The following is a 15398-nucleotide window of genomic DNA, read 5'->3' on the forward strand; positions in this document are numbered from 1 at the left end:
ATACCCACACGGTGAACCCCATTCCTATACACACACTGTGAACCCCATCACCATACTCAATGTTGAGCATACTCCTATAGACACACTGTAAACACCACCCCTATACCACACTGTGAACCCCACACATAAACTCAATGTGAACCCCACTCTGATACCTGCACTGTGAACACCACTCCTACACTCACGCTGTGATCACCAATCATATACTCACGCCGTGAAATACATTCCTATGCACACACTAAGAACCTCACTCCTGTACACACACTGGGACACCCTGTCCTATATACACACTGTGATCCCCACTCCTATACTCGCACTGTGAACACCACTCTTAGTCACACACACTGTGAACCCAACTCCTGTACACAGACTGTGATCCGCTCTCCTCTACTCAGTCTGAACCCCACTCCTAATGTGAATCCTACTCCTGCTCTCACTGAAACCTACTCTCATACACACACTCTGAACCCCACTCTGATATACACATTGTGAATCCCACTTCTTTACTCAATGTGATCCCCACTCCTATATAAACATTGTGGACCCCACACCTATACTCACTGTGAGCCCCACTTGGATACACACACTCTGAACCCCACTCTTATACACACACTGTGAAACCCGCTCCTAAACACACACTGTCAACCCCAATCCTATACAAACATTGTGAATATCACTCCTATAAGCACAGTGAACCCATTCCCATACACACACTGTGAACCCACTCCTATACTTAAAGTAAACCCCACTCCTATTCTCAATGTGAACCCCACTCCTCTACACACAGTGTGAACCCCATTAATCTACACACACTGTGAACCCCACTCCCATACACACACTGTAAATCCAAATCCTATACTCACACTGTGAACTCCACTCCTACACTCATCCTGTGAATCCCACCCCTATACAAACACCTTGAATACCACTCTAATACACACACTGTGAACCCCACTCCTATAAGCATACTGTGAATCCCTTTCCTATAAACGCACTGTGAACTCCACTCCTATACTCACACTGTACACCTCACTCCTATACACACACTGTAAACTCCACTCCTTGACAAAGACTGTGAATGCCACTGCAATATACACACCGTGAAACCCACTGCAATATACTCACTCTGAACTCCTCTGCTATACATACATTGTGAACCCCACTCCTATATGCACACTGTGAACCCCCACTTCTATACACACTGTGAACCCCATTTCTATACACACACTATGAACACACTCCAATACACACACTGTGAACCCCAGTCCTATACTCAATGTGAACCCCATTCCGACACACACACTGTGAACCCCACTCCGATAGACACATTGTGAACCCCACTCCCATATATATACTGTGAAAGCTACTCATATACACACACTGTGAGCCCCACTCTGATACACACATTTTGATTCCACTCCTGTACACACTGTGAACCCCACTTCTACTTGTGCTGAGAATCTCTCTACACGCAGTGTAAATCCCATTTCTACACACTTAGTCAAGTTCATTTCAGGCACTGTCCAAGTACAATATTTCATAAACAACCCTGATAATGCTGATGCCACAGAATTACACACGACCTAACAAATCTACACTAGTTTTCATACTCTGCATGGGACTCCTTCCATTTCATCAACTTTATCTCAGCCTTTCAGCATAAATTTCCATTCCCTTTTCTCCTTGTACTCATCTAGTTTCCTACTGAACTTAATATTGAACTTGAACTTTCCTACTAATCTTAATATATTTGCCTCAATCATTTTCTGTGGTAACAGGTAACCATTGTCTGAGTAAAGTCAATTCTCCTCCGAGATTCAGTAGTAACTACCTTGTATTTATTGCTCCTAGCTTTTTGATCTATGGTCCCAAGGCTTTTTCACAATTACCCAGACATTTTGTCACCTCACCCCTCCACTTAAATTCATGCAAAATCCCTGAAATCTTTAATCCTGATCCTTTACGCGTCTCGTGAATAAAAACAGCCCCAACATTAGCTCCTTTGTGCACAACAGTCGCCATATCTTTCCATTCAGTGAAGCTTTTTTTGGACCTCTGCCCTTCCCTTCCTGCCCTCCCACCCTCTCTCTCTCTCTCTCTCTCTCTCTCTCCATATAACCACATCATCCTTGGTTCCATGTGTCACCCTTGCATAAAGTACTTGATCAATTGCTTTTTGAAAATTCTCAGAAATCACACTCGCTACATTTCTTCAAAGTTATCTACAAAGTATTTGAGCAGTGTTTGAGAAGCCTCCACGATTTGTTCCCCCTCACCATCCCCCCTAACCCCAGCCCGGGCTGAATTTTCCATTTCTCGGCAGGGTGAGGAAGGCAGAATGGGAAATGAGTGGTCTGCTCACTCCTGCCCCCTCCGTCTCAGATTATTGAATCAAGCGTCGGACTGCCAATCAGCAGCCGCCCATTAGGAGGGTGGCCAATTAGCGGCCCAAGGGTGAGGTGGGGGGGTGGGGGCAGGGGGGTGGCTCCACACCCAACATGGAGTCCAGCTTGGGACATCGTGCGGCAGAGGGGCTATGCCGCGAACAGGATGTCGGTTGCAGCTACAAATTTAAAGGCCCCCTGCTCCCTGAATCTGTCTTCATTTCTTATGAAAGGCTCAAAAAAGTCAATAAATGACATCACCAACTTCATCAGCAGAATCTGCTGCTACATACAGCCATGGCCCTGCTGATAGGTCGTTTCTTCTGTCCTAATGCCACCCCAGCATACCTGCCATAAAACACTCTCAAACGTTTTCATGTCTGATGCCCGGAAAATGCAGTGGGCGATGAAAACCTGTGGTCCGAGTGGAGCTTGTTCAATGTTAATTGCGCAATGGCAAGCGGGCTTCCGATCTCGGCACCTGCTCGCCTCTTGTAATATCTGAGACTGGCGTGGTGACATTGTATTGGCGCACGGACATCATTGCGCCGTATTTTGCGTTTGCATGGAGGTGTGGCCCAGCCAATTTGCAGCTATAAAATCCAGCCTCCCAAGTGCGAAAGGTATAAGTTCTAACCCCAATCTCTTGGAGTGTTTGTCGTTGTAGACTTTTCCAGAGAGTGCTTTTCAGTAAAATAAATTTCCTGGTGTTCCTTGTAATAAAACTAGAATCTTTGAATTTCTACTGAGCTCCTCAAAAATTATTTGAACACACAATACACCGGTACAAAATGGAGCCAACTATCTTGTTTCTTCAGAGGCTTGGTTGACCATATTTTGTTTGCCATCTGTAAATTAATATTGATTTCATAACTTGGAAAATGATACAATTCCCAATAGCCAGGAGGCAACATACCCAGAAGCTGTGTCAGAACATCATCAGCTGAAACCCTGCCTAAAGATCATTTTCCAGCTTTCTGTCCTGAAGGCTCCAGTTGGTGCTAGCATATGGTTCCATTGTTACTGGCAACCATCCTGAGCCTCATCCAATTGGCCGTTCCTCCTGTATGACCCGAGATGTTGGGTGGCAATGCAGATGAGCCAGATACCATTATCACCTCACCTCTATAAATATGCATCTTCTATCACAGATCAGAAGCAGGAAATCTGGACAATTTATTTTTCACTGGGACACTGAAACCAACTGCAGTGAGTTTACAGCCATCCTGGGTTGGAGAAATAAATTTACAGATTGGGATTAGGCCAGTGAATGCCTGGTTTATTTGGTTCAGTGCCAGGCAGTGGAATTACCCACTAAGGAGTAGCTAGTAAGAAGTCTGTAAGTAAGTATAAGTGTTTTCACCAAAGCTTGTGGTATCATTTAGGAGCTATCAAAATTACCTCCTTCCTATTAGTTTGTTTCCTGACAGAATCAGGATTCAGTTTCACTGAATTCACAGCCGAAGCTGAATATTGTCACCCAGTAACAGATTGACCTACCATTGAAGACAGTCTCTGTTAGATGGGATATTGAACCAAGTTGTTGTTTAAAAGCAAAATACTGTAGATGCTGGAAATCTGAAATAAAAATAAAATGTGCTGGCGAACAGAAGCGGGTCAGGCGGCATCTGTGGGGTGAGAAACATTTCATGTTTTAGGTCTGTGCCGATCTGAAATGTTTATTTCTGTTTTTCTCTCCACAGATGCTGCCTGCCCTCCTTGTGGTTTCCAGCATTTTCTGTTTTTTTATTGCAAGCTGGTGTTGTTGATTTGCTTTGGCAGAAGTTAAACAGCAGGCCAGCCAACTGCCTTTCAGTGAAGAGTGAATGGAAGCGCGGGGGTGAAAGTGCGGAACCACAAGCGAATTGCTAGAAATGCTCTATCCTCTTTTACAGAGCTATACCAGCTGAGTATGCCCGAGTCAGCAGCTGTTGGAACAACAGTCGGAAGGGTGAAGGCTGAGGACGTTGACTTGGGCCAAAACTCCGAGATGACCTACACCCTGAAAGAGGAAGATGGTTCTGATAGGTTCAGCGTCATCACAGACACAGAGGCACAGGAAGGGATTATCATCCTGAGAAAGGTGAGAACTACCTAACCAGAGCAGTGGAGCTCCTTGCTAACCTGAGGGCAGCTCCCATTCTACATTGAGCTCCTTTCATCCAGAGAGTGAGCCACAAAATGCCTGTTGAGATTTTCCTTTGGCTTTTCAGGTTAGAAATGATTCAGTTAATAGTAGTTTCAACACACAAAGATAGCTGGCAAGAACCTTCTTTGGTCACAATAATTTTTAAAAATTAGATAATTAGAAATAATAACTGAGCTTGCGTTATAAATACATGATATTCATTTTAAACACAAAACTCTACATAATTTTTTTAAGTGTAGGTAGGATCTGGTTCCATTATATACAGCATTAAGATATGACATTCAAACCAGACACCATACTGCTCAGGTAATTGCAGTGTAACAGTATAGAGTAAAAAACTAACTGCAAGATGGACATGTACACCTGAACATATTGGAGTTACCAGGCAAGAAAGGTCATGGTCCAATTAGTTTCCACCATCCTGGTGGTGTATGATACAGCAATCATGTAGTTGTTGGCTAATCATAGTAACGATCTCTATCAATTAGTCTACAACAGACCTAGGCATGACAAGGGGAAAACCTCAGTGGTGAAGAGCTTTGGGAATCATAGGGTTACAGGCACCTTTTTCCTCCCAAGCACACTACACTTACTACATCAGGTCTCCCCAAATCCTTTTTTTTCCCCTGGAAGGAATATATCTAATTTGCATTTGAGTGAATCAACACTATCTGCTTCCATGGTCTCCCCAGGGAGCCAGTCCCATAGATGGATCAGTTGCTCACTGAAATATTGGCCAGGATTTTCCATTTCCGTTCACGGCAGACGTCATTGCGGGTAGGAGTGGAAAATATCCTGAGAAGGCCGAAAATTGGTTTTACAGCGTCACAAAACCAGTTTGTGATTGTGCACTGCAGCCATCAATAGCGGGCCATGTTTCTCACTGTGGCACGTCAGAAATGTAATTTCAATATATTTGCATCTCATTATAAGGACTCCTCACCAGAATCATCTCCCCACACTGTATCATCAGGGCACGTTGGCATGCAGTTCGAACGCCATGTTTCACAACGGTATATAAATGGCGTGCATCTGGCGGCCTGCACTTCACTCGTGACTTTGAGGTTCGTTTGCCTACCTTGCAGAGCACTCATGGTAATCATTGCCAGACTTCGCAGGCAGCATCATATCACTTTCAACAGGGTACCACAGGCAAGTCTCTATCTACCAGGCCAGCTGTATGGCAGGAGTGGCTTTTAATAGACTGTAAGGTTAGGGCTGCACTGGGGAAGGGTGGAAACTGGCCTCGGATAGGGGAAGAGGCTGCAGGGCTAGGGCTGTACTCGGGGTGTGAGTGGGGAAGGTTGCACTCAGACACATGACTGGGGGGAGGGTGGGGGTGTTAGAGTTCTCAGCGCCAGGATGGGAAGAGAGTATGTTGCAGAATGACCGAAGCCGCTTGGGGCCAGAATGGGAGGAGCGCTGAGTGAGGAAGCGCTCCAATGTTGAGCTTGCAAAGGCTATCCCTGTCCCAGTCCAGGGACGGGGAGGGCATGGCAGTCCAGTCTCAGTCATGCCCAGCATGTAGTGCGCAGGGTTTTATCATAACAGTGCGCATCAGTCCGTGGGGTTTCTGGCATCATACTGGGCAACAGATGGAATACTCAGTCAGGAGAGGCATCTGCAGCCTACAGATGAGAAAAGGAATTGTGGAGGTATCCAAGGGTGGGTGGGGGTTGTATGTGTAACTTTGCAAGTGTCCTCAAGATGGGGAAGAGTGAGGTCCACACGGGACTGAGGCACATCCACATCAGATTGTTCAGGGGCTCACAAATGGCCATCCACCACAAACACGATGGGGTCAAGGAATGTGGGGGGAGGATTGAGAGATCTTGGACAGAGGGAAACATGAACATTAAGCCCCTCCAGGGTGATAGGAGCGGTTTCCATACTCACACAGGGAATGTCCAAGCTGGTCTGGCAGTGGGAGCTCAGCACCACCATCTTCCAACCTGCAGCGAAGGCTCAGTACAAAATTAAAATGAGGAGAAACTGTGCCGATGAAGGCTTTGAGGGCGGATTGGAGGGCAGCTGCAAGCACTGGAGGGGTTGGGGGGAGCGATCAAAGGGGCACCCAACTGAACTGTACATTCCCAAATGAGAATGAGTCACAGCTGAGACATGTTCAGAGCCTTTCAATGACAATGCAGGGAATCAGGAAAGTGAAGTAATGGTGCGCATTCTTGCAAGACTAATCCCACAAAGTGGCACTATAGATCTCAGTGCTTCAAACTTGTTCGCAATGTGCAAATTACCCAGTGCAATAACAAACGGCAAAGCAACTGGACAAGCTTCAGGAACATGTTAGAATTGTGGCACTGGATGGTTCACAGAAGAGAAGCCTCAGGCCCCCCTCAAATAATCTCATTTCCTGACCAAACATTTATCCTCATGTTTATTCCAAAGAGTGCGGTATTAGAGTCCAGTGAATGAGGATTGAAACGCATCCTATGCTGGCCATCATTTCAGGGGCGAGTAATTGCAACATGGGAGCAAAGCCCTTGAACCCACATTCACTGATGAGCCATTGGTACAAAGAGGACCCAAGGGCCAGCAGGACCCCCTCCAGATGCAGAGGATGAGGCTCACAGAAACGTTGTGCATAGGTGCTCAAAGACTGAGGGTGTACAGAAGTTTTGTACAGAAGATGTCTTATCTGCAGATGAGCAAGAACCAGTGTTGCTGATGCCTCCGCATGTCCAGGGATCTGGTGACTCACATTTGTCACATTCTGTAGGACTTGACACCACTGGGATTGGGAGGACATCCATTGCCAGTGGCTCTGAAAGTAACTGCCGCTCTGAACTTCTACACCAGTGGCTCCTTCCAAGGCTTCATTGGGGACCTCTGAGGAATCTCTCATAAATGTATAATGAGGTCATAGACTCCCTTTTTGCCAAGGCCCACATTTCCATCAACTTCGACAGAGATCAAGCAAGCCAGAGCACTGGGCTTTGCAGAGATTTCCGGATTCCCACAGGTTCAGGGTATCACTGACTGCTCTCGTATAGCTATAAAAGCCCCCTGGTAACAGGCACTCCAATACATCAACAGGAAAGGCTACCACTCGCTCAATGTACAGCTGAAAGCTGGTCTGTGACCATAAGAAACTTATCATGCAGGTTTTCTCCAGATACCCAGGAGGTGTCCACGAGTCATACATCTTGAGTAGATCACAGATCCCGGACATCTTCAAGGGACCACACAGGATTCAGGGCTAGCTCTTCGGTGACAAGGGGTACCCACAAAAGACATGGCCGATGATGCCTGTGTGATGGCCTCATACTCCTGCTGAGAGAAGGTACAATGAGGCTCATGCCGCTGGTTGAACATTGGTGGAACGCATCATAGGCATCTTAAAGATGCAATTCCAATGCCTGGATAGATCTGGCAGAGCACTCCAGTACACTCCCCAGAGGGTCTCACAGATCATTGTGGCTTGTGGCATGCTGCACAACCTTTTTAAAAATTCATTGATGGGATGTAGGTGTCACTGGCTAGGTCAGCATATATTGCACCTCCCTGGTGCCGACACAGAGGAGCTGCACATCTCCTCCGATGAGGAGGACATCGAAGGGGATGAAGGCGTTGAGTTGGAGGGAGCTGAGGATGGAGAGGAAGAGGCCATAGCATGGGCCAAGTGAGGCAGGCGTACACATGAGGCCCTTATTGCCACCAGATTCCACAAGGAGGATGGCAAGTTGCAGTGTGTACCCTCTTGGATAAGTGCCCTCCATCATGGGCCAACATGAACACCAGCGTAGCTACTCCTCTCATTTCAACCGTGCACTTCAATATGAGAGTGAATAGTTACACATGAAGCTCACATTGTCCTGATCCTTTGAAGGATGATGAAGCCACGGGAGTATATGTCCTTGCTGAGCTGAAGTGCTAACTGGAGGAGGGAGTCCAGGCATCAGACGTCAGAAGGTGCCGTCTCTTCAAATATCTCTCCAGCATTCCAGTCATAACGACAGCCTACAAGAGCCAGGGGCTGTTCCACTATCCCCAGTGTCTCGTAGCTGTATGCCTTAAATCTGATACAGCCCCTCAAGGAGATTCATCTCCAGCAATGGGACAACAGGCAGTCTGTGTAACCTCAATGGTGAAACTGAGGACATTCCGCAGGTGTGCATCTATTCAGAGATAGCCCATTCCTCTGTGTCACCTTCTTCTCTATCGCATTAACACCCAGCATTCTCAGTTAGGGATGTTGGCCTGCTTTTATCCTCACCTTACTATGCATGTGGACCATCTGAGGATGATGACCTTCAACAACCAGAGTGCCAGTCATTAAAACGCCTTCTCTTAAGACACACATTGTGCCCTCATGGTCCTTGTGAGCTACAAAATTCTCGGACACCACGAAGCCTTCAAGGTCATGAGTTGTTGCTAATAAAGAGCAGACCTCAGCTTCGGTACATTTTTTTTGTTATTCATTTGTTCGATGTGGGCATTGCTTCCTAGACCAATTCATTGATTGCCCAATCCTAATTGCCCTTGAGAAGGTGATGATGAGCTGCCTTCTTGAACTGGGCAGTCTATGTGGTGTAGGTACATCCACAGTGCTGTTAGGGACAGAGTTCCAGGGATTTTGACTCAGCGACAGTGAAGGAACGGTGATATATTTCCAAGTCAGGATGGTGAGTGACTTGAAAGGGAACTTCCAGGGGGTGCTGTTCCCAAGTGTCTGCTGCCCTTGTCCTCCTAGATGGCAGTGGTCGTGGGTTTGGAAGGTGCTGTCTAAGGAGCCTCAATGAGTTCCTGCAGTGCATCCTGTAGATGGTACACACTGCTGCCACTGTGCTTCGGTGGTGGAGGGAGTGAATGTTTGTGGATGTGGTGCCAATCAAGCAGGCTGCTTTATCCTGGATGGTGTCAAGTTTCTTGAGTGTTGTTGGAACTGCACTCATCCAGGCAAGCAGAGAATATTCCATCACACTCCTGATTTGTATCTTGTAGATGGTGGATATGCTTAGGGGAATCAGGAAGTGAGCTACTCGCCAGAGGATTCCTAGCCTCTGACCTGCTCTCATAGCTATAGTATTTATATGGCTAGTCCAGTTCAGGTTCTGGTCCATGGAAACGCCCAGGATGTTGATAGTGGGGGATTCACCAATGGTAATGCCATTGAACATCAAGGGACAATGGTTAGATTCTATCTTGTTGGAGATGGTCATTGCCTGGCACTTGTGTGGCATGAATGTTACTTGCCACTTGTCAGCCCAAGCCTGGAAATTGTCCGGGTGTTGCTGCATTTGGACATGGACTGCTTCAGTATCTGAGGAGTCGCGAATGGTGCTGAACATTGTGCAATCATCAGCAAACCTCCCCACTTCTGACCTTATGATGGAAGGAAGGTCATTGATGAAACAGCTAAAGATAGTTGGGCCTAGGACACTACCCTGAGGAACTCCTGCAGTGATGTCCTGTAGCTGAGATGACTGACCTCCAACAACCACATCCATCTTCCTTTGTGCTAGGTATAACTCCAGCCAGTGGAGAGTTTCCCCCCTGATTCCCATTGACTCCAGTTTTGCTCGGGCTCCTTGATGCCACACTCAGTCAAATGCTGCCTTGATGTCAAGGGCAGTCACTCTCACCTCACTACTGGAGTTCAGCTCTTTTGTCCATGTTTTAACCAAGGCTGTAACGAGGTCAGGAGCTGAGTGGCCCTGGAGGAACCCAAACTGAGCGTCACTGAATAGATTATTGCTAAGCAAATGCCACTTAATAGCACTGTTGATTGAACCTTCCATCACTTTACTGATGATCGAGAGTAGACTGATGAGGCAGTAATTGGTCAGGCTTGATTTGTCCTGCTTTTTGTGTACAGGACATACCTGGGCAAATTTCCACATTGCCGGATAGATGCTAGTGTTGGAGCTGTACTGGAACAACTTGGCTAGGGGCTTGACAAATTCTGTAGCACAAGTCTTCAGTACTATTGCCGAAATATTGTCAGGGCCCATAGCCTTTTCCATATCCAGTGCCTTCAGCCATTTCTTGATATGACGTGGAGTGAATTAAATTGGCTGAAGACTGGCATCTGTGATGCTGGGAACCTCCGGAGGAGGCTGAGACGAATCATCCACTCAGTACTTTTAGCTGAAGACTGTTGCGAATGTTTCAGCCTTGTCTTTTGTGCTGATGTGCTGTGCTCCCCCATCATTGAGGATGGGGATATTTATGGAACCTCCTGCTCCAGTGAGTTGTTTAGTTATCCACCACCATTCATGACTGGATGTGGCAGGATTGCAGATCTTAGATCGGATCCGTTGGTTGTGGAATCACTTAGCTCTGTCTATTATTTGCTGCTTTTGCTGTTTGCCATGTAAGTTGTCCTATGTTGCAGCTTCACCGGGTTGAGACCTCATTTTTAGGTATGCCTGGTGCTGCTCCTGGCATGCCCTCCTGCACTCTTCATTGAACCAGGGTTGATCCCCTGGCTTTGTGATGATGGTAGAATGGGGGATATGCCTGGCCATGAGGTTACGGATTGCGGCCGAGTACAAATCTGCTGCTTCTGATGGCCCAAAATGCCTCTTGGTTGCCCAATCTTGAATTGCTAGATCTGTTCAAAATCTATCCCATTTAGCACAGTGGTAGTGCCACACAACACTTTGGAGGATATTCTCGATGTGAAGATGGGACTTTGTCCCCACAAGGACTGTGCAGTGGTCACTCCCACTAATACTGTACTGTCATAGACAGATGTATCTGCAGCAGCAGTTTGGTGAGGATGAGGTCACGTATGTTTTTCCCTCTTGTTGGCTCCCTCACCACCTGCCTCAGACCCAGTCTAGCAGCTATGTCATTAAAGACTCATATCAGTCAGAAGCGGTGCTACCGGACCACTCTTGCTGAGGACGTTGAAGTCCCGCACCCAGAGTACATTCTGTGCCCTTGCTACCCTCAGTGTTCCCTCTAAGTAGTGTTCAACATGGAGGAGCACTGATGCGTCAGCTGAGGGGGCGGGTGCCGTACGTGGTAGTCAGCAAGAGGTTTCCTTGCCCATGTTTGACCTGATGCCACGAGACTTCATGGGGTCTGGGGTCGATGTTGAGGACTCCCAGGGCAACTCCCGCCCAACTGTTTACCACAGTGCCGCCACCTCTGCTGGGTCTGTCCTGCCAGTAGGACAGGACATACCCAGGCATGGTGATGGTGGTATCTGGGACATTACCCGTAATGTACGATTCCATGAGGATGACTATGTCAGGCTGTTGCTTGACTAGTCTGTGAGGCAACTCACCCAATTTTGGCACTAACCCCCAGATGTTAGTAAGGAAGACTTTGCAGGGTCAACAGGACTGAGTTCAGAGAGAAGTTAAGAGTCAACCACATCGCTGTGTGTCTGGAGTCACATGTAGGCCAGACCAGGTAAGGACAGCAGATTTCCTTCCCTAAAGGGCATTAGTGAACCAGGTGGATTTTTACGAAAATCGACAATGGTTTCATAGTCATCATTAGACTTTTAATTCCAGATTTTTACTGAATTCAAATTTCGCCATCTGCCGTGGTGGGATTCATACCTGGATCCCCAGTGCATTACTCTGGGTCTCTGGATTGCTATTGCAGCAGCAATATACTACGCCAATGCCTCCCCCTTCGCTCCTATCTCATTGCTCCCCTCAACATTGTTTAAAGCCACGATGTGCACTTCCAGAGCATGCTCAAAGGTTCTAATGACCACCAAACATCACCATTTGCAATTAGCGTCTATCGTCTCGGCGAGTGTTTAGGTGATGGGATGCACAGCACTGCTTCCCAACGATGTGACAATAGCCTTGTGTGTTAAATCCAGACGTTTACAGGTTGAGAAATGTGCAAGGTTGTAGGTTCATACACCAGGGCAATAATGTGGCTGAGAGTGGCTGAGCTTCAGCACCTTGTGGCGACAAGGTTCCCTCAATAGACTTATTGGTGAGTCTAGCAGATGTACACTCAGAAAGTCAGAAACACGGTTGGTAGACAGCAATGCACACGAGCTCTGAGTATGGGCTCATAGCATGAAAACCCTGCCGGAAGACAGAGAGCACATGGAGTTGCACAATATATGACCCTTCTCCATGCATAAACAAAACTCTCCTTGTACACTGTACCTTCAATTTTCAAGAATGCAGATGAGAAAGCCTTACACAGCCAAGAATAAATATGACATGACCCTTGATAGAATCATATCTCTCAAGACTGAATTTTTCTTTTACAAAATGGAAGGGCATGGCATTATCTGGACATTTGAATGCTAACCTGGGATTTTTTTTAAAAATAAGGTCATAAGTTCATCTGGGATCTGTTAACAAGCAGGCCTCTTCCAATAAATCATCTGACCTTTACAGTACTTGAGGAAGATCTTGTTGCTCGTTTTGAACAGCAATCACTTTAATTGATGGGGAAAAAACTGAAAAGGCAAAGGTTGGTAACTTGCTCGAAATCATTTGGGAAGAGAAAAACATCTTAAATTGTGGTTAACTTAAGATTAACTGCTGGTTTTGAGGGCAGTCTTATTGGGGACCAAGCTGAGGAAGGAAGGCTACCTTAAGTGGCTCTTTCTCTTTCTCTACTTTGCCTGCAATTGTGTGTGGCTATCAATTTGTAGCCAGAGAACCCTCATCGGGGAACCAGTCTGCACTTGGAACTGCAAAGTTGAGACCAGTCAGTGAGAACTTCCCAACATCCACCAGGGCCAGTGCCTCTCTTTACGCGGGGAACTCCAGATCGAAAGAGCCGAGATCCTGTGAACTTAATCCTTTATTTTATCACACCCATCCTCTAAAGCCCATCTCTGCAGAGAGACCCGACCTGTTTGTCCTTTGTTTGTGTGTGTGTGTGCTTTAGGAAGAGCTATATAGTTATACTTCCTGATTACAATTGTGTGTTAACTAGTACTTGCAACTTGTTAAAAATAATTTTTGTTTTATAATAGACAATCATTCTAATTTATTAAAAGAAGCCTGGTTGCAGACTCTGTTATTCTGGGAACCAATAGGTGAAATAGATGATTGGCTATTTTGGTGAGAAAATTAAGCTTTTAAATTAATGGTGTGACCTGCAGAGTAGTGTGATTATATCATTTGCGCACTCTTCCCATTGCAGTCGTAACACCCTGCAAAGCACGTGAACAAGGTTTGTTCCACAAGCACACTTAACATTAAGCTCGAGGCATCACTGATGTCGAGAATGATCTAGAAGCACACTGTATAGACAAGAGACCCATGATAGCGACATCTACGATAGATGGGGGGGATGGACCATGGTCTCGCACCTGATTGACCACAACACAGCTCATCATAAAAAGAAGGCATACATGGGAGGAGATGTGAAATAGGTGTGATTCAATATATATTTATGATCATTGTATACATGCTGTGGACTGCTGTGCCACCAGTGTGCTCCTAAATCTTTTTAACTTTCCTAATCCTATCACTACATCTTGGTGCTCCCGGAACATCCACAACGGAGGTGGAGGCAACCTGCTGAATGCTACACCATGTTGTCTGTGATGGGCTTGGTGGGCATCCTCTGGAGGGCCGAGACCTGGAGGGCCATGGCCTACTTTAGGTGTCCTGATGTGGAGCATGTGCACCCTCCTCGGCCTGTGGAGCTGGAGGCAATAGGGCCACAGGAAGACGGGATTGGGGTCGGCCAGACAGTCTCGGAATCACCTGGGTGGCCCCGGGGTATTCAGCTGCTTCTCCTCCTCCCTGTAGGTGCCCAAAGGCCCCTGGCTGACTCCATGAGGAGAAGGGGCAGCTGGAGTGTGATCTAAGTGCCCTGCTGCTTCTCGTGGAACCACTCATGGATGCCACCAGTGGCTACAGCGATGGAGTTCTGCTCCTGCAGCAGTGCAAGAACAATGTCCAGAGCCAAGATCCTACCAGTGTTGGCCTTGGTGGGTTGGCATGCCAGCGCTATCACGTCAGACTGAATGTGGATGGACTCCTCCACTGTCCATTGAATCTGAGGAATGTGGCTGACATCCTTTCCTGATGTTCCTGTGATTGTTGCTGCAGCTCCACCGACTGATTTAGGACCGAGTCTGGAGGCTCACCACCTGACGGCGCCTCAGCAGAATCGTGGCCTCCAGCAGTCCTCCAAGTGCCACTGACCTCTGATGTTTCTGCCTTCACCTGCTGTGGACCAGATGGTGTGCTGTGCTCACCAGATTGTGACCTGAAGCTGCTCTAGAACTAGGTATCACCAAGGTGTGTGCCTCTGTACTGGTGGAGGGTGTGAGTGAGCGCTGTGATAGGTCTTCTATGGTGCTCTCCTCTCGTTCCTCATCGTAGGTGTCATTGAGGCTGTAGCTGAGGGCCTGGCTTCTGGAAGCCCTTGGGTGCATTCTGGAAGTGCCTATGAAAGAAAGGAGAGGTAATTAGTGTATGGCAGGCACCTCTAAAACAGGACAATGCACGTGCAGCATGGTTGTCTGAGGGATGAGTTGGTGCAGGTTCCTCACTTGTATGTGCCCTGCTCACCTCACCGTCACTACAGGCATGGTCCACATCCTCTCTGGCCAGCTCGATGGCTCGATTCTTGTAGGGAGTGACGACCTCAATTTTGGCCATTCCACCCCTGGTCTGAGATCTCCCCCTTCGATTGCGTGCAAGCTTGTCCTGCATAAAGACAGATGAAGAGTGCGAGCAGGATGCATGCTAGAGCAGATGATAGGGATGCCTGGCATGTGTGAGTGGTGAGTTCAGCCATGGAGGGATGAGGATGTGAACTACACAGGAGATGAGGTGGCATAGTGGTATTGTCACTGGTCTAGTATTCCAGAGACCCAGGTAATGCTCTGGGGGGAGGCTTGGGTTTGAATCCCACCACAGCAGCTGGTGAAATTTAAATTCAATAAAAACCTG

The 15398-nt window shown here is 47.2% G+C and overlaps 1 protein-coding gene across 5 annotated transcripts in view; it reads left to right on the forward strand.

Annotated features, from left to right (window-relative positions):
- cdh22 (cadherin 22) overlaps positions 1 to 15398 on the forward strand; it is a 736258-nt gene that overhangs the window by 362018 nt on the left and 358842 nt on the right. For all 5 annotated transcript variants that reach the window (XM_078555429.1, XM_078555426.1, XM_078555424.1 and 2 more), the window contains exon 5: positions 4280 to 4467. In XM_078555429.1, coding sequence (XP_078411555.1) covers positions 4280 to 4467 — 188 coding nt within the window. The remainder of the gene's footprint in view (positions 1 to 4279; positions 4468 to 15398) is intronic.

The sequence above is a fragment of the Cetorhinus maximus genome, chromosome 13 (genome assembly GCF_964194155.1).
Source record: "Cetorhinus maximus chromosome 13, sCetMax3.hap1.1, whole genome shotgun sequence".
NCBI lineage: Eukaryota > Metazoa > Chordata > Chondrichthyes > Lamniformes > Cetorhinidae > Cetorhinus > Cetorhinus maximus.